The sequence below is a fragment of the Meleagris gallopavo genome, chromosome 13, assembly GCF_000146605.3.
Source record: "Meleagris gallopavo isolate NT-WF06-2002-E0010 breed Aviagen turkey brand Nicholas breeding stock chromosome 13, Turkey_5.1, whole genome shotgun sequence".
Classification (NCBI taxonomy): domain Eukaryota; kingdom Metazoa; phylum Chordata; class Aves; order Galliformes; family Phasianidae; genus Meleagris; species Meleagris gallopavo.
In genome coordinates, this window is record NC_015023.2 from 10,901,742 (window position 1) to 10,920,598 (window position 18,857).

General features: G+C 54.0%; 1 protein-coding gene across 4 annotated transcripts in view; it reads left to right on the top strand.

The window, feature by feature from the left end:
* The first annotated feature begins 208 nt into the window (after nt 1-208).
* LOC100550505 (rho guanine nucleotide exchange factor 40-like) overlaps nt 209-18,857 on the top strand; it is a 71,774-nt gene continuing 53,125 nt past the window's right edge. Inside the window, exons 1-2 of one of the 4 annotated variants that reach the window (XM_019619785.2) lie at nt 209-347; nt 15,921-16,118. In XM_019619785.2, the coding sequence (XP_019475330.1) occupies nt 282-347; nt 15,921-16,118 (264 nt within the window). In that variant the 5' untranslated portion in view covers nt 209-281. Of the gene's footprint in view, nt 348-4,594; nt 5,264-15,120; nt 15,734-15,920; nt 16,119-18,857 lie in introns of those variants that run through there. The other 3 variants (XM_010717889.3, XM_010717888.3, XM_019619786.2) reach the window with 3 other exon arrangements.

Sequence of the window (18,857 nt, forward strand, 5' to 3'; positions counted from 1 at the left end):
TGTTAGGAATAACAGCAGGATTAAGAGTGCTGTAGGAAGCACCTGGAGGACCAGTGGCGGGGCTGGCATGTGTTAAGCAGGCAGTGCTGAGCCCAGGCAAAGTTAGAGCTGGTCTCAGGGAACGCCCATGCAGCTCTGTAAAGCACTGATTACATGCCCACAGCTGGAGCTGCACCTTGGGGCGATTGCTTTGCCTCAGTGAGTGCAGATCTAACCCAGCTGCTTCTCCCTCTGCTCTGGAGGAGCAGACTGCAGGGAGGTGAAAGCTTTCCTTCTCTGCCATGGGAGAATGGTTTGCAGGATCTGCTGGGATCTGCTGGGTGCAGGCTGCTCTACAAGTGCTGGATGTAAGTGAGGGGTTTGTGAGGGGGGCTGGGGCAGGATGCTCATCCTTTAGGGATGGTAATCTGCGGGGTCAGAGTTCCTGGAGCAGGTTGATGGAAGTGTTGTGGTCTGGTGCTCTTTGGGTACTGGGGAGCCCCTGGTGCTGACCCCAATGAGTGCCCAAGCTGTGGTGGGCACAAGCAGTGGTTGTTGGTGGATCCCTCCTTCTCAGAAGCAAGGTGTTACAGCTGGAACCCTTCCCTCCTAGCTGGGTATAACTCATTTTGAATCACTTTTGGGATGCCCAGATGTGTGTGTCTCAGTGCTTGCCTACTTCTCTTGTTGCTCAGCGCCCACTGGGTGCCTTGGTAAGGGCTCTGTCTGCTTCTTGTGTTGAAGCTGGACACAGGGCAGTGACATAAGAGCCGGTGGTTCAGAAGCATGGGGTGGAGGGCATCCATCCTTCCAACCTGTGCTCTGTCACACAAACCTGGAAAGAGGAGTGGGCCCTGGCAGCAGTGACCAAGGACCCTGTTTGAAGAAGCTGAGAACCCCTGTGCTCCATGTGTGGGGGACACAGCCCTGCCAGGCTGGGCCAGGAAAGGTGAGGTGCCCATGGGCACGTCTAGGTTTGAGCTGAGCAGTCTGAGAGTAGAGTAAACATGCACTGCTGGGATTGAATATCACACAGCACCGCTGCCAGCAGGGCTGGTTAGCGTGGGTAGGTAAACAGATGACTGTTCCATGCTACTAAGCTTGTGAGATCTGGAGAGAGATGGGTCACTTTCAGACTGCTCTTCAGAGAAAGCCAGTCTGCCCTTATCTAACCAGAGATAGTGGTGGGGTCTGAAGCAGCCAAGAAATAGAAATCATCTCCTGTAAAGCTTCCTGGTGGTTGCCTGCATGCCAGGTTTGTGTGTGGCACTGAATGGCTTCTTGAAGTGTAAACTGGAGACCTGGTAATTGAGTGGCTCTTGTGTCTTGAGGTTGTGAGTGTGACCAGCTGTTGTTATGTTGTCTCTTATCCACTCCTTCTGGGAAATCACACAGTGATTATATTTCTGGCTTAAGACACTTTTTTCCTGATCAGGCTGGGCCTCACAAAGAGGTTGCCACTTAGAGGTAATTACTTGCTTTCAAGGCTGAATGTCTCTTGAGGATTCCAAATAGAGGATTATCAAATTAATTAGTTAAACCAAGAGGTACTCTTGTGAAACCAAGGCCTTCTTGTGATCTGAAATAAAGGTTTAAATATTATTAAGCCGCATTTCACTCTCTCGTGTTCCTAACGGGGAGAGGACTCGCTCAGTCCTGCAGTGTTGTTGGTGCTGAGGGCTGCTTGCAGCACTTGTTGTTTCCTTTGACTAAACCTATTTCAAGTAAACATCCATCACCGGACTTAAGGCACCTGCTTGTACTGAGCAGGATCTGATGCTGCTTCTTGGTGGCTTCCCATGTCCCTGCATGCTGATGGGGTTCACAGTGGGTGGCTTGCTGTGATCGTAACATGATGAAGCTGTATTTTGAGAGCACAGCTTAATCCATGGGACATCTGCACAGCCATGTGTGTGGACGTGGGAGGTGGCGGAGAGCCTCGGTGCAGCAGATGCATGGAAGTGGATTTGGAGTCATCTGGTTTGCCACCACCTGCTCCTGGGCTCTCCTTGCCCCTGGAGGTGCCCATCAACACGGGAGACTCCTTGTGCTGAGCATAACACTGCTGTTCATGCTGAGTTAATGTGGAGTGCATGGGGTGTTTTGCTGCGAGCTGCTGGCTGCTGTAGGGAGACTGTCTAGCTTTCATTGCACAACTTCCCCTAGGTCAGAAGATGTCCTTATCTGGCATCCAAAACGTCTGTGTCTCCTCCAGAACAGCTGAGTCCTGTTGGTAACAGTACTGAGCTCTCCCTGCTTTGCACAGCTGAGAAGTAGACCTCTAATAGCAGGGGCTCAAAGCAGAGCGACTGCCTGTGCTCTCTTCCTGTCTGCCTGGGGCCTCAGCGGGCACTTTGATAGCAGTGCAGCTCCAGAACCCAGCTCCAGAAAAGGGGAAGCGTCCAGCAGGACCCCACCACCGCATGCCAGAGTGGTTCCCTCGATGTAAAACTGCCTGTGGGTCTGTGCAAAGGACCTGGATCTGTGTGCTTGGCCCAGCCAACGCTTTGGGCAGGCTGTTTGGTGCCAGGGGCTCCTGGCCACTTCCTTGCCCCTTCCTGGCTTACAGCAGACTTCTGCACTGGCATCAGCAATTAATATTCAACATGAGAAAACCACAGGGCTCGTGTAAGAGTGAGGAGCTGCTCTGCAAGGAGACAGTACGAGCCTGTGTTGGGGAACAAGCGTGGCATTGTTGTGCACCACACTCGAGGGGCTGTTCAACACCCACTGGAGTGCTGGCTGCAGCTGGCTGCCATGTGCTGGTGGAAGAAACAGATCTCTGATGCAGCAGACGAGGGAGAGGCCGCTTTGCAGTTTAAAAAAAAAAAAAAATATCTATATTAGGATCCAGCCAAGAGTAAACAGCACCATGATGTTCCCTGCTGCTCTGCAGCAGGGCACAGGAAATCACATCACTGCCATTGGCTGCGATGGGCGAGCGGAGCCTGGGATGGGGGAAGATGCTGAGCTGCTCTCCTGTTAGACAGCCCCTTCCCTCACTGCTTTTGCACATACAACCATTGAATTTCATGTGGTGTTGGCCTGGGAACTTGCAGAGAGCTCTCTGTTGTTATATCTGTGGCTAAGACATCTGCTGCATTTCAAAAATCATTTGCTAATGACTGCATAGTATGAGTAGCACTGGGGTAGCAAGTGCTGGCTGATGGTCTGGATAGCACCTGGCTCTGTACCTGATCATAGAGGTGGAAAATGTGATGGAAACTGGATTTGAGGGGTGTGTGTGTGTGTGCACTTACATTGTGCCCTCCTTGTCTGTGCTTAAGGGGATGCTGCAGACTCCTACACAGCCCTCAGAGCTGCCCCCCTTCTCTGCCTGGCTCTCAAAGAGCTGCAGTTAGGTGTTTGATAATCCTTAATCCTGCTGCTGACTGGGGCTGCAGGAGAAGCCAACTTTGTGCTCCCAGGGTTGAGAAGAGCTGATAGCTGCTCTCCTGGAGCTGTTAGTAGAACAGCTCAGCATCTCTGCTAGCACTTGTCACAGCCAGCTGGATGCCACGTGTCTTGCACAGACATCACTCTCTGCTGCCTTTCTCAGTGTGGGGACGGCCCATGGGACGCTTCCAGCACCTGCTGGAGCTATGGTCGTGAGCTGAGAGATGTTCTTTGGGGAATAAATGAAGGGCAAAGCTGGCTCGCAAACGTAGCCTTGTGCGGGCACTGAAGTCTGCACTCAGAGGCTCTGCTAGGGAAGTTTCCTCATCCTTCTGCTGTGAATTTGACAAGGAGGGAAAGGCTTTCTGCACACAGAGGCAGGATTATAGATTCCTTTTAAGGATGCTGGGGATGGTAACAACTGGGTGGTTGGTTGTGATCCTCTCTGCATCTTGGGGATGCTGTCCTTCACCCAGCCTGACCACGCTTGGTGTGGGCAGGAGCTCCATGGGGAACCTGCAGTGGGGAACTGCAAGGAGGAGGCGAGCAGCCGCTGATGGCTGTGGGAAAGGCTGTGCCAGCAAGGACTTCAGAAGATAAGTGCTAAACAGTGATGCAGCTGCTCCGCTGTTGCATCCCATCTAGGAGGGCCTCTCTTTCTGCTTAAGGAAAGCAAGCTGAACTCCTGCAGGGACAGTCATCCATCCCTGCTGCCCTTGGCTGGAGCAGCAGAGGGCTTTGGCAGCAGCTGCCGCCACCCAGCTTGCTGAGCCTGTCCCTGCAGGGACCGCGGTCCCTCTTGCTGTAGGTCTCTGAATCTCCCTTCCCCTTGGCATGCACCGCTTTGTCTCGCCGTCACCAGCAGCAGGGTGCCAGCACCCTGGCCTCCAGACTTGGAGGTCCATCCCTAACGAGGTCCACGCCACCCCAAATCCTGCAGCCCAGCCCCACGCCCCATCCCCAGAGCTTCTCCTGGGGGTCGCTTCCCGCTGTGCCCCAACAGGCCTGGGGTGCCGGCACCTGCCTCCCCCTCCCCACCGGCTCTGCCCTTTCCCGTTATTGCTTCTGGAGGCTGTTGTCTGCCTGCTCGGTGACCTTCCCCGCTCTCAGGGGCAGTATTTTGGCCCCCGGCCATCTTAAACAATTAATGGAGGGGTGGAGAAACTTGCCATGTTAAATTACTTCCTCCTTTGGGAGGGGGCGAGGTCTCTGCTTCTCGCCCGATCCCAGTGCAGTTTGTTGCCGCTGCCTGAAGCGGTCACTGCCTCTCTCGTTTGCCTTCCAGAAGTTAGAAAAAACAGCTTTTTCTCAGTGCTCTTTGCTTATTTCTCGGTGTTTTTGCCCAACCCTCAGCATTTCCTCGGCATCTTGCAGAGCGGAGAATCCTCCCTGAACTTACAAAGCCAAGAGGAGTGCGGGGGAGAAAACTTTTGCTGGAAAGCTCCCTGAGAAGCTGGCCACCTCCGTGGGATGTCTGCGGTGGACTTGCTTTCCTCCAGCAGCTCTTCGGATCTTCCCAGGCGATAGCAGCTCTGTGGCACGGAGCATCGCTGCTGAGCAGGCAAACGACGCGCGGGGAGCAGCGATGCCATAGGGACTGGTCGGTGGGGCTGGGGGAGGCAGCACCCCGCGCCATGTCCCTCCACCGCCGAGCACTGGGGTTGGCTGTCAGAGAAACCTTGGAGGTCCCCTGCTCCGTAGTGTCATGAGTTAGATTAGTTGGAGCTGTGCTGGGGGCGGCGAGGGCTTGGATTACAGTCCGGGACTCAAAGTGCTTCAGCGGTTCACGTCGGAGGGGAGAGGAGACGCCCCGTCGCACACATGGAGGAAAAAGAGAAAAAAAGCCACTTTTGGAAGTGAGGGGGGGGAGAAGGAGGCCGGGAACATGGTAAGGAAATCGCCGCGGAGGGCTTTGGAGCAGGGCTGTGCGGGATGGAGCTGTGATGGGGTGATGCTGGAGGTGGGAAGCGGTGCTCCTGTGCTTCCCGTTATTTGGGTGCCAGCCCTGGGGTGGCTGCGGGGACTCGGAGCTCTTGTTGGCACCGATCCCCCGTGGGGTGCTGCTCAGGGCCCTGCAGCAACGGGCTGGGATGGAGCAGAGCAGGCACACCGCTTGGATGCGGGGCTGGAGTCGGTGTCCTGCTGTGGGCACTGCCCCTTTGCAGAGCCTGGGGAAGGGCAGGGCTCCTTTTCCCCTGCCCAAAGCTGGCACTGGACGTTTAGAGAGTGTGCTGAGAAACCAGCCGGGCAGCAGAGCACCCCACCTCCCTGGGAGTGGCTGTGGGACAGCCTTGTGCCTGGCCATGGCATGCACCTATAGGGGTCAGGGATCACGGACCAGGCTGCCTCCTGGTGCTTTGTTTGCTTGAGTTGCTGCTTGGCCACTTCAGTCCAGCTTCTGGGCTTGGAGCACGTTGGCTCTCATCAAAAAATGAGTTGCCCAACTCCTGGTTTCTGCAGCCAGCTAAACTGACAGGCCTGCATCTCTTCCCTTGGCCTGCATCTTTGCTTCCTGCATCTCCTCTGCCAAGGACCCCACGGCTCCTGTCCTTTCCTGCAGCCACAAGCTGTTCCACTGGACTTGAGCTTCTGGTGTACTGGTGAACCAACCAAACCCTGTAGGCAAAAGATTTGGATCTCAGTGGATGTGAGTTGGCCTGTGGGACTCTTGGAGGCTCGGCTCCTGCTGGGGGCTGCCCAGCTGTGTGAGGCAGGTGACTCTTTGTATCAATGTGAAGGATGCTCCACTCTCCATACGTGGTAGGTAGTGTTGCTATAGCTGATGAGTGCCTAAAGCATCAAATGGGCAAGATACCTTTAGGCAGAGGTGCCCGCTTCCCCCAGAACTGGCTTTTACAACTGTGAAACCTCATCACATCGTGGCTTTCACAGCTGGAGATCTGCTCACGCTCTCCAGTAACAATCACTCTTCCATGGGAGAGGGACTGGACTTCACCCTGCCCGCTGGCTGGGGCACAGGAGCTGGTCAGAGCCCATGGCTGAGCCACAGTGCCCCAGCTTTGCTTCTCCTGAGGAGCAGCTGCCACCCAAGCAAGTGCAAAACTCCACTCCTGAGGAGGTTGGCTAAAGGCAAAGTGAGCAATAGCCCGTGGTGGGCACAGCCCTGCTCTCCAGGCTGAGGGACAGCTTCATCCCTGGGAAGCTGCTCGGGCTGCTTCTTCTGCCCTCGATAGGATGATTGCTGCTTTCCAGTGGTTGCTGGGTATATCCCAACTTATGCAAATGTTGGTGTCTTCCTGCAGATGAGTTCAGGCGGCACCTCTGTGCTGACAAGAGAGGAGATTTCAGTAGAAAGGATGGTCTTTGTGTCATCCTGCCTTTATGTCTTCTGGAGTGGGAAGGAAATGAGTCTGGGAATCGCAAAGAACTTTAAGTGTTTGGGATTTTCTTTCTTTATTTCTGTGCCAAAGCAATGAGCTAGATTTTCTGGAACACAGACAGAGCCCAGAGGCGTAATCCTGAGCACTGGAAGTGGTCTGAAGGCCGTCCTCTCTGGGTGACTATCTGTGCTGGGAAGGTGACCGTGCTCCCTTGCTGCAGTGCAAAAAGATTCCTTGCAGCAATGAAAATAATGAATCTGCAGGTGCCAGCCAGCTGCACCCACACATCTCTGCCCAGCAATCACATAACCTGCTCTTCTAACAGGGGGATGCAAGCATCGAGCGTTTCTGGTGAGATGCTGCAGGTTTCCACAGGGAGACGTACCCTGAGTGTCAGCACTTATTTTCTGAGAATTGTCTGTGGCCCTGTTGGGAACAGGGTCCAGCTTCAGGCAGGAGGTTAATCTGGCTCCATGTGGGCATTGAGGAGGGAAAGCTCTCCTGGCTGCTCTTTGAGCTGTCGCTGGCAGTCTGTGAGCTGTCAGGAGGGCAGGGCTGCCTTGTGGTCGCAGGCTCTGCATGCTGAAGGTGCTGGCTTTCCAAATACGCCATGGGAGAGGCACGCTGAGAGCCACGTGCGAGTGAATAGCACTGCCTTTGTGGCTGCTACACCGGCTGAGGTTCTATAAGGAAAGGCCGTTGCTAGAGCAGACCTCCTCCTGGTGCTCAGAAGACATGGTGGCATAAAAGGGGATGCCCTGCTTGTACGATGGGATGCTCAGGGCTGTGCATTTCACCATGCGTGACACCTGCCTAGCAGCTCTGGGTCACGAATGTGCCCATATCCCTGTTGGCTGGTTTGGTCTTTCAGTAAAACACAAAAAGAACAAAAGATTGAGCATTTCCTAGGCTAAGTGCTCCTGCTGGGTTTCGTGCACATCCTGTTTTCTTGCACCACTGGATGCCAAGCTGAAATATCAAGTCAAAGTAGCACGGAAAAATCCTGAAAATCCTCCTGTCTGCTCAGATTGAACATCTTGCTGTCGGTCTGGGATGCCCAGGGTGATGCCTTGGCTCAGGCCACAGCCATTGGTTGTGGTGGAACCAGAGGGCTCAGGTGGAGAGGAATGGGACCAGCTGAGGACAGACGTGCTCTTGGATGCGGGGAGATGTGATGGAAAGGGACCTCCGTGGGGCCTTGGTAGGACAAGATGCTGTGGCCAGGTAGTGGCTTGCCTGGCATGGAAAGGAGAAGCTGGAGAAGCCTGAGCCTCAGATATGGTGAAAGGATGTGGGTTATTTGCTGCCTGTTGTCATCTTTCAGAATACATTTACCTTTTGAACAAGGTCCTTCTCATCCGCTCGGCAGGCTGGTATGCAGACCCGTTAATGGATCAAGGGGAAAAATGCCTGTGGATGTATTCCCCTTTGTGTTTGGGCTTATAACCACCCACATTTTGGCATACATCCCTTCTGTGCACAAAGATGTCTTTTAGAAATCGCTAGTTAAATCTCCACCCTTCTTTGATATGTATGGAAATAATGGGACACGTGAGACTTTTCTATTTAAAAAAAAAAAAAGCCATAAAGGGAGTAGCTTTAAAAGCCCTGTGTTTACCCCTGTCTGACTCGGGCGTTTAGCAAAAGCAATGCACTGCATTTATGACTGATGTACTTAGCTCTCCAGGAGGCACTCGTTTAGGGCTTTATCTGAATACAGGGGAAATGTTTCCATCCAGCTCTAAGCCCCAGGCTTGGCTGCTCAGGGGCGGGAGGGCTTCAATGTACAACATGCATTGCCTCTATTTCCCAGCCAGCTCTGAGAGCCTTGGAGCAAATGTAGCTCGCTGGAGCAGGTACATTTATCCAGGCAGGGTTTGTGGTGTCCCTGGGCTGCCTGCCCTGACCTTCTGTCCCTCCTTGGAGGTAAGGTGCACGCTGGCACCTGATCTGCCACTGCTTCTCACGTCGAGGGCGTGCAGGGATTTGCTCCTCCAAGGGAGAGCCCCTGCACACTTGGTTTTCTCCTAGGAACAGCCAACCCTGCTGGAATTGCTGCTCTGGCTTCAGAATGCTTTTTTCCCCCCTCCTTGATGTAGCAGGACTTGTGTCTCACAAGAATGTGGTGAGACGGGGTGTTTGAGACCAGAAGGAGCCGTGGCTCATCTGTTCCGGGATGCTGAGACCATGGAGTGTTATCTGGCTCCTGCATTAAGTCTGGGAACTCATTTAACTCATGTTCTTTTCTTAGAGGCATCCACCCTCACTTATGCAGGTTGAAAAATCTGCCCTTGGGAGCCTGTCCCAGCAGCTCGTGCACCTTGCAGGGGAAGGGTGGGAACTGGATAACGGGATCTGGCTGCAGCCTTACACCTGGTGCTGAAGCAATAACCTAAATGGTGACCCTGAGAAGATCATTCCTGGTACTCGTCAGCTGTCCTCCTGTAGGATTATCATTTTCTCTTGGAGCACAGGAGGCTGCCCATCTGTTGGGAGGTGCTCACAGATGGGGGTCTGAGCATGATATGTGGGTTAGGGTCTGATGCTCCTGGCTGAAGGATGATGGAGGCAGCTGACATGTGTGGCTGAGAACTGCCTCCGTGTGCTTTGCAGCTGGCAGGTGTAAATGAAACCTTGACTTCAGGTTGGATATTAGGAATGATTTCTTCTCAAAAAGAGCAGTGGTGCAGTGGCACAGCTGCCCAGGGAGGTGAGGGAGTCCCTGTCCCTGGAGGTGTCCCAGGGCCGTGGGGATGTGGCACTGAGGGACGTGGGCACGGTGGGGTGGGGTTGGGGATCTGAGAGCTCTTTTCCAACCTTAACAGTTCTGTGATTTTTGTTGAGAGCACCCCAGTATATGGCAGAGGTAAAGAAGATGGGGTGTTGCTGTTAGGTCGGTTGGGTCAAACCCATGCTGGTGCCTGAAGTTGGGAGAGGAGCAAGTGCTGTAACTAATAAGACAAACAAGCTCAAGCAATTGCTTCCAATTGGTAGTGAACAGAGTGATTTTTTTTTATTTTTTTTTTTTAAGTCACTTACTGGAAGAGACTGGTAAGAAAGGGCACTTTCTTACACTGTAAGGTGCCAGTGTTTGGCCTGTAGAAGTGGAAGTTCCTGGCTCGGGTGGCACTTTAAATGCTGTGAGCCCTGGCTGGAGCACAAGCACGTGGTGCTGGCTGCTCAACAAGCCTGGGGAGCTTGTGCAGCTCTGTCCTGGGGCCTCAGGGAGGTGACAGGCAAATGCAGGCGCAGCCAGCACCAGTCCATTGCTGGGAAGGGTGTTACCAAAGTGCCCAGGGCTTTGTATCGCGCTGATTACAGCTCTGGTAATTAATTGCACGGTTAGAGCTATGCCAATGATATTTAAAAAAAAAATAAAATCTGTGCTTAGACAGTTATTTCAGATTAAGGACCTAATCCCTTGATTGAACTAAACCAAGGTAAGCTGGTTCCCAGCTGTATGGTGGTGGTGCTCACACAGCTCTTCTCACCCGCAGGCCCCTGTGTCAGCTGGAGCACCTCTGCTCCAGGCCAGGGCTCGGGTCTGCTTTCTCAGATGCTCTTTAAACACCTGTCTGACCCCCTGAGCTGTAGCTAATAGAGGGCAGCCTGCGAGGAGGAGTTTATCTCCAGTTGGCTAGGAGAGGTCTCGCTCGGGCTGTGGGTCTGTGTGACCACCCTCATCTGCTGTGCAGTTGTCAGCAGCTCTTCTGATGCGCTGGGTGTTGCACGGACAGGTGGGAGCTGCAGGCAGTGTTGCGTAGTGCTGGGGAAACCTAAAGGAAAGGGTAGAGAAGAGGGAATGCGGGGCTCTGAGGAAGAGGTGCTGAGTGCTGTGTCTCTGGGAGGCTTGCGCTGCTCCAGAGCTGCCCAGGATGTCCCCACAGTGCAAACCAATGCAGGCTGCGGGGCTGCCCTGCCTTTCACTCCCAGCCCTCCCGCATGCGCAGAAGCGGGACCTCGGAGCTGAAAAGCAAATACATCATTTTTTCCCCTTTGTTTAATTAAACAAGAGATCATGAGTTAATCGCTTCCAAGCGCTTGTTTTCCTGCAGCGCCTGGAATGCTAATCCTGCGCGGCTGCCCAGTAGGAGCTGCTTTGGCGGCCCAGGGAAGGGCTGGGGAGCAGGGAGGCATCTGGAAATGATTCCCAGAGCACCACTCCCTGCGAGGCCGGAGGGGCCGGTGGAGGCACAGCCTGTGCACGAAGCCGGCTTGTGAGAGCCTTCTGCTGGAGCACGGCTCGCTGCTGGGCTGCTTCTCCCTGAAAAACCCTCAGCCACAGAGCAGGTGGAGCCATTCGTGGGCATCTCGCAGGACAGCGGTGTGAATGCCAGCCTCGCAGCTGCAGCGCTCAGTGAGCAGAGTGCTCTACAGCCCAACCACCCCAAAGCAGCGGTGCTCTGCTCCCAGCCTCCCCCCGAGCCTCACAGCCGGGGGAGCTGGCACTTGTGCTGGGAAGATTTTCCTCTCTTGAACTCGTTGCTGCTGCGATTAGAGCTGCTCAGGAAATGGGGATGGGAGGGTTCTCCTCCCTGCAGAAAAGGAGTGGGAAATCTCAGATTTTGTCAGAAAAACAAGCCTTGCTTTTAGCTGGAGACCTTTTTGAACACAGAAATATCTCTTTTCTTTTTTTCCCCCTAAAGGAAAAGCTTGCTGTCAGAAAGTGGAAAGGGTTCGTGGAAAGCCCAGAGGTCTGTTTTTACTGGAAATGAGGTTTCTCACGTCAACTGAGAGCCCAGCAGCCCCAGCCAAGCGGCGCAGCACGGCAGCCTGTATTGGCAGAGTGACCCGGCCCTGCACAGCCTGCCTGGGGCTCCCTTCCCCCAGTCCCCAAACCTGGCCGGGGGCCACACGCAGGCGACGTTTGGAGGCTGGGTGCTCACCCTGCCAAAGCTGCAGATCCTCAGTTCCTGCTGCCAGATGTATGCCTCAGCATGTGGCATGGGCCGGTCCAGCCTGCCAGAAAGGAGTGTTGTCTGCCATGAGTCCTGGGCTTGCTGGGAACTTTTAGGAGCCTTCAGACAGCATCTGGGCTGTCAGCAGGGAAGATTTGTGCCTCTTCTTCGTGTTGTCCTTGTTCAGGACTTTTTGTAGGCGAGTGTTCTTGAGCACAATGCTGGCTTCCATCCAAGGTGGTCAAGTGAATTATAGGGAATGGTGGCTCCGGGTGGCTAGAGCAGTGCAGGTCTGTGCAGGGAAGGGATGCAGCACTGTCCTGCACCACCTGAGCTTCCATCCTAGGCACTTTCCTGATGTGTACCTTTGGGATTCATCTCTCTTATCCCTGGTGGGCTGACTTCTTTTCCAAACCTGAAGGAGGTCTTGTACTCAGCCCTGACTGGTGAGCAGCAGGTCCCAAAGAGGAAGAACTTGAGTCAGAAGGAAATCATAGAGTCATTAAGGTTGGAAAAGACTTCTCACATCCCCAACCCCACCCCACCATGCCCACTGTCCACGTCCCTCAGTGCCACATCCCCACAGCTCTGGGGACAGGGACTCCCCCACCTCCCTGGGCAGCTGTGCCACTGCATCACTGCTCTTCCAGAGAGGAGATCTTTCCTGATGTCCAACTTGAATTGCAGCATGGCAGGAGCTCCCAGTAGCTATAGTCCTCTTCCTGACCACAAAGGCACCCAGAAAGGGCTGAGGAGCTCCTGCTCGCTCCAGATGCCTCCTTGCAGGCTCCTCACATGCTGCAGCAGCTGCTTGCATGAGGAGAGGTAGATGGGTCCCTGGAGCAGGGCTGTAACATCAACCAGCTCCCAGCTGCGGTGTGGTGAAAGCTGCCGTGGCCGGACGTGACCTTAACCTGGGCTTTATTTAGAGCCTTGATTTATGGAGCAGTTATTTTTAAAGCCTGGTTCTCTTTTGGGAGGTGTGGCGGCAGCGTGCAGGAGTTCATGGGCCTCCTGTGCTATTTACAAAGAAACATTTGAGTCCCAAGACTTGTTTTTTTTTATTTTGCTCAGGGAGATGCTCTCTGGCTTGGTTGGAAAGCAGTCCTGTTTGTGTTTGGAAAGAAGCATGTGTTCAGGCCTTTTCCATTAGCAGGATGTGGCAATGCTGCTGGAGACCGGCCGGCCTGAGATCTGCAGTGCACAGAGGGGGCTGCTTTCTCCAGGAGAGCCCTGCGTGGGGCTTTGCCAGCTTTCTGGGGCTGCTGTACAAGCAGGTGTGGGCAGGAGCGCATCCTTTCCTTGGATCCTTACTGGGTTTGGCTCGCGCTCCTTCTCCTGGGACACTGATCCTTATCCTGGCTCCCTGTGCCTCCTGGTGGGGGTTGCATCCCTGAGTGGCACAGGGAATGTGGCTTGTGGATAGGATGGGTTGTGGGCTTCTGTTGGCATCTGGAGTGGAGGATGCTGCCCCCTTCTCTTGGTGTTCTGTTTGAGTTCCCTGTGCTTCCAAACCGTGGTTCCTTCAGGGCCACTGCCCTTGCCAAGGCAGTTCCTTCTCTCTCCTGAGAAGCTTATTTGTCCCAGAACCAGACAAATAAGCAGCCCCATCCCATCTCCAGGACTGTGAATTGATTTCCCAAGTCTATGCTCAGAGTTCAGTCTGCTCCAAGCTCTGCCACGCTGTGTTCTGAGGAGGTTCTGCCATCAGGTGGATCCCAATGGGATGCATGCGTTTGCAACCACATTTGGGGCTTTTCCAGTGGAGTTAGCAGAGAACCTAATGAAATGATCCAAAGGTGGGGCTTGAAAGCAGCTCTCCGTCCTTCAAGCCTGAACAGGTATCATGGCTTTATGGTACAGTGAACCAGAGAGAGGGGAAGCATCTGTTAGCACTGAACTTTACAATGGCTACAGGCTATGGTTATCCTGTATTTTACTAAAGGTAGAATAATATACAGCTTGGTTTATTTTAACCATATAAAGGCTTTTTGATTCGGTGCCAGTGTTAATAATTATCTTGTGAAGCCTTTGCTCAGGCAGCAGGAATGGTGTGAGAACCTGAGAGCAATGCACCGGCTCATGTGCAAATATTTTTACTTCTTTGTTTTATTTGCAACAGTAAACGAAATTCACTGGGGAAGGGGGATTAATATCTGCAAGAATTGTGCAAGAGGTATGGGGGCAGAGGGCAGAACAGAACCCCACAGCTGCCACGGGCCAAGGTTTTGAATCTGGGGGCTGTAGAGGATCAGGTTGAAATCATTTCCAGATGCTGCCAGCTGTAATACCAGTGGGAGCCCACAGCTGGGCTCTTTGGTGCTAGGGGGAAGAGCAGCAGGTGAAGGCCTCCTGTTCCCCTGGAGGCACGGGGCAGCCCTGAAGCTGGTGGCACAGCCTTACCAGAGCTGTGCTTGCCTTCAGCTGGCTGTGTTTGGACTCAAAAGCACAGTTCTGTATGTTATGTCAGGTCCAGCTGAAAGAGGTTTTTCATTTTGGTTAATAGAATCAAAGCTGGGGGTTGATACTGCTTTTACGTTCTGGGTGGACAGAAACTTGTTTAAACTTAAAAGGGAGGGGATTTAGACCTAAACACTGAGTCTAGCATCCAGCATTTGTCAGTGTGCACAAATTACTCCTGCTTTTTGAGTCCTTGGGTTAAGAATATGAAAAATAGTTCCTAAACCTCTGTTTAGCTGGTTACAATGACCTTGAGGGCTATGGCAGGAGGCAGCTGGGTAGGTGCTTACTTGCTGCCATTCAGCCTTGCTTGTTGCTGACATCAGGAGAAACAGCATCAAAAAAGCTGAAGCAGTGCCACAGACAGATAGTGGCTTGCTGTCATCCACACTGGTGCAGGGAGGGATTGTGCAGGCACTGCCTGGCTGTGCCCATCTCTCCTGTGCAATCCTGTATGCTTTCCTACAGGAAGGCTTGCACCACTGAGCAATACATTGTGCCTACATGCTTTCAAAAATGAGGAATGGAAGGATGGTGGAGCTGGGCAGCTGCAAAGGATGGAGGGTTTGAGTGAGGAGCATTACGGCTGCTGGTCACTTTAGGCTTGCTCTGTGGCTGAGGCACTTCCTCAAGTTGATGTCTGGAGCAAAGGACCCTTTCCTACAATGAAAGAAGTGAACATTTCCTTCCTCCCGATCCCTCCTCCTGCTGGTCCTGGCTGGCAACGTGAGCTTTGTTTAACTTTCTCTCCAGATTCGTGCTGTGGAACTGAGGTGTGTTTTCAGGCATGTCCATGCAGCTGTTCCTGTTCTGCAGGAGGCTGAAGGCTTCTGAGCCAGAGGCTCAAATGCTTTCGCTGTCTCTAGTGAAAGGAGGTGGATGTATATCAGAGGAGGATCTGGCCAGACACCTGAGTAAACTTTCACTTGGTTCTGTCGCAAAGCTCACTCCCATTGGCTTTGGGTTAGCCAGAAGGGTCCCCCGTAAAACAAAAAGGCAGGGAAGGCTCTCGATCCTCTCTGCAGATGTCTGCAGATTGCTTTATTTTGTTTTAGTTTTTGGCAAGCTCTCGCGACTTGCACCCATGCAGCAGATCAGAATTTGGCCTCCAGCGTTGGAATGGGTTCTGACAATGCGGGCAGGCCGTGGCTGGCTCTGAGCAGCAGCAGCAGGGGAAGTTGCGAGCCATCGCCTGAGCAGGAAACGGGCACTGAGGCGCGTGCTCGAGCACAGGGGCAGTCCTGTCGGTGCAGGCTGTGATCCTGTGCGAGGCATCTCTCACTGCAGAAGACTCCTGGCTCCCCAAAAGAGCTTGCCGTGAGAACAATGAAGAATTACACCAGTGAGCGGCTTCCTCTGCTACCAACCAGCTCCGGCAGCACTGTGGGTTGCAGCGTGCTGAGGAACATCGGCACGAGCGTTCCCCCGCATCTCCCCTTGGCCTGCAAAGGATCCCGGCAGTGGTGCCCAGGCGGCAGGGCTGTGCTCCATCCACCCCATGACACTCTCGCTCACTCGCACGCACTCACGTGCTGCGGTAATGGTTTAATAGCAGCCCCACCCAGCTCAGCAAGACGGACTTGCAGCGTAAGCAAAAGCTGGGGAATCTCGCCGCTGTGCGCAGTGCTCTGTGAGCGCTTCGCTCGCCTTTTGAGAGAGGTGGTTTTTTAATTTTTTTTTTTTTTTATTCCACCTGAAGTCACTGGTGCCAAAAGAAAGGAGGAAGGACGGCAGTTTGCTGCTTTGATCCTCTCCCCTCCTGCACTGGGAGGTGGCTGCACTCCCAGCACAGAGCTGGCTGGGGCGTCCCACGCTGCCGCACCGCTCACGCTTTCTCTCTTGGCAGGACTCGGAGTCGCTGGACGGCTGCATTCAGAGCACGTTATCAGCTCTCTACCCTCCGTTCGAGGCTACGGCCGCCACCGTGCTGTGCCAAGTTTTTGATGTGGTGGAGAAGACGTACCGTGGGGATGGACTGCGCTACCTCATAGACTTCCTGATTCCAGCCAAGCACATCCTGCAGTGCATTCAGCAGGATGCCTGTGTAAGTATATCACGCTCTCTGTGGCCTGTTAGGGCTTTGCTGGTGAACCTTCTTTCTGCTGGGGGATGTAAAGTGCCTGGCAGAAAGCGTGCGCTCGTCAGCCTAGGTGGGAGGGCAAGGCGGACAACTAGGAAACAGTTGAGGAATTGTTACTGAAAGCAAACCTTGCTGAGATCAGATGTGGAGCAGTGCCCTCACCTTCCAGAATTGGAATACTGAGTGAAAGGCTTTGGGGCTTGGTGGGGAGGGTTAGCATGGCCTTTGCGAGCTGATCGTAGAATCATAGAATGGCCTGGGTTGAAAAGGACCACAATGACCATCTAATTTCAATCCCTTTGCTACGTGCAGGGTCGCCAACCACCAGACCAGGCTGCCCAGAGTCACATCCAGCCAATGATGGCTGAGTTGAGGGGCTCTCCAGCCGTGGGGGTGAAGCTGTTGGGTTGGGGTGAAGCGTTGCCCCCCGCTGTGTGTCCCAGCAGCCTGGCTCCCTTTGGTGGTTGCTGGAACCATTGCAAGGCTCCGTAGCCTCAAGGAGTCACATTACTGCCAGAGCGAGACCAAGATTAATGGGCTTTACTGTTGGGAGGCTGAAATGTTAGAAACGATGAGTCAAATGCCTCCATTGCAAACTTGGCTCCAAAAGAAACCACCACCCTATAAGTAGGGTTTGCCCTGGCTGCTTTGGCTTTGGCCATAGAGGCTGTACACAGCCGGGTTTTCAGTACGCTTCCTCATGGTCAAGGAGGGAAAATCACACAAGTGGAACTGCTCAGATATGGCTGAGGTGAAGCTGAGCCCCACAAGGTGTGGGGATTTCCACAGCGTTCTGTGTGCGCCATGATGCTGAGGCGGCTCATGGCTTCCCCCCTTAGCAGGAGGGGGGCAGAAATCCCTCCTCAGGCTTTCAGCGCCCACCGCGGGAAGCCGCCTGGCTTTCCAGCAGATCTCGCTGCGGCACCGAGCCCACGACAGAGGGTCCCATAGCCCCGTGTGAGTGTTTGTGGGCGGCAATATGGCGCCGTGCCTCTCCTGCTGCGGGCGATGCGGACGGAGCCACGAAGCCTCGCTCGCCGCAACCGATGGCCGCGCTCAGAGTAGGGCGTGAGGGGGCGGGCCTCGCGCAGCCTAACGGCCAATAGGAGGGCGGTTGAAGCTGCGGGAGCCAATAGGAGGGCGAGCGCGGCTTGATGGGCATGAAGAGAGCTGAGAGAGGCGGGAGCGCCGCCCTGAGGCGTTGGTGGCGCTCTGAGGGCCCGTGAGGCGGAGAGGTGAGGGGCGGCGGGGGTGTGTGGGGGATGAGAGACGCCGAAATGGGAAAAGTGGGGGTTGAGGAACGCTGAGGTGGGAGAGGTGAGGGCGCTGGGCTCTGATGTGTGGGCAGCGGGGCCCTGCCAGGGCTCGGGGTGCAGCCAGCCCCCCCAGGCTGCAGGCCGTAGCGGTGGCTGTAAGCGCAACACGGTGCTGCCCCTCCGCACCTCCAGCCGTGCCACAGCAGGGCAGAGCGCCTTCCCGCCTTCCCGCCTGGCTCACGAGCCCTTCTGGCCCTGAATCGTGAGCTTGTTGGCCTCGCACTGCCAGCTCCGGGCGTACAAGGGAACCTCGAGCCTTGTACTTTCTTTATGGGAAGCCCAGGCTGTGCCGTATTTCGCTTAGAAGTCTGCTTGTTTGAATTCTTATTGCTCAAAATTGCTTCTTGTTTATTGTTGGCTCCATCTCTTCACCGTTGTCCCTCCTCGCTGTCTAAAATTACAGGACTAATTCTCATTACTTGTTCCCTAAAAACTTTGCCTGCCTTCTTGAGAGCGTAAACAAAAGCAGTGTTTCCTCCTGTGTTTTCATTAAGCTTTTCCTAAGAGCTCTGAAGTGCAAAAAACTGACTGCTCTCTGGATGGCAACCATGGGAACTTTTGAGAGAGCAAGATCTCAGCTTCTGCGGTGGTTTCGTGAAGTCATAGAATCACAGAATGGCCTGGGTTGGAAAAGACCACAATGCTCATCTGCTTCCAGCCCCCTGCTGTGTGCAGGTCGCCAACCAGCAGCCCAGGCTGCCCAGAGCCACATCCAGCCTGGCCTTGAATGCCTCCAGGGATGGGGCATCCACAGCCTCCTTGGGCAAGCTGTTCCACTGCCTCATCAACCTCTGTGTGAAAAACTTCCTCGTAATATCTAACCTAAGCCTCCCCTGTCTCAGTTTAAAACCATTCTTCCTTCTCCTCTCACTGTCCACCCTTGTAAACAGCTGTTCCCCCTCCTGTTCATATGCTCCCTTCAAGTACTGGAAGGCCACAATGAAGTGTTAGGTGAGTTCATGGGCCTCAGCTGGATGTAACAGAACCAACAGTCTGTGATCTCCAGGTGTGCGTGGAGGGTCTCTGTCTGCTTAGAAACCAGGTTTTGTTACAAGTCTTCAAATCCTGGGCTAACTGGACTGCTTGGTTTGTTCCAGCCTAGCAGTCCTCAGGGCCCTGGGACCTTTGTGATACCTTTCTCATTGGTCATCAGCTCTTTCCTGTAAGGCAGCGTTCTTGGCTGCAGCTGCTGGGCACAGAGCCCGGCGCTCCCCAACCAGCCTGGGTTGGTTCTGGCAGTGACTGAACATGAGAAGAGCAGAAATGCTTGAGCCTCAGATTGAAATGTTAAAACAACTGAAATAAGCCTCTTCACGTAATCTCTTTGAAGGTGCTTTTTGGAGCAGCACAGGGGTGCTCTGCTTCTAAAGTTCTAAGCCTCTGAAAC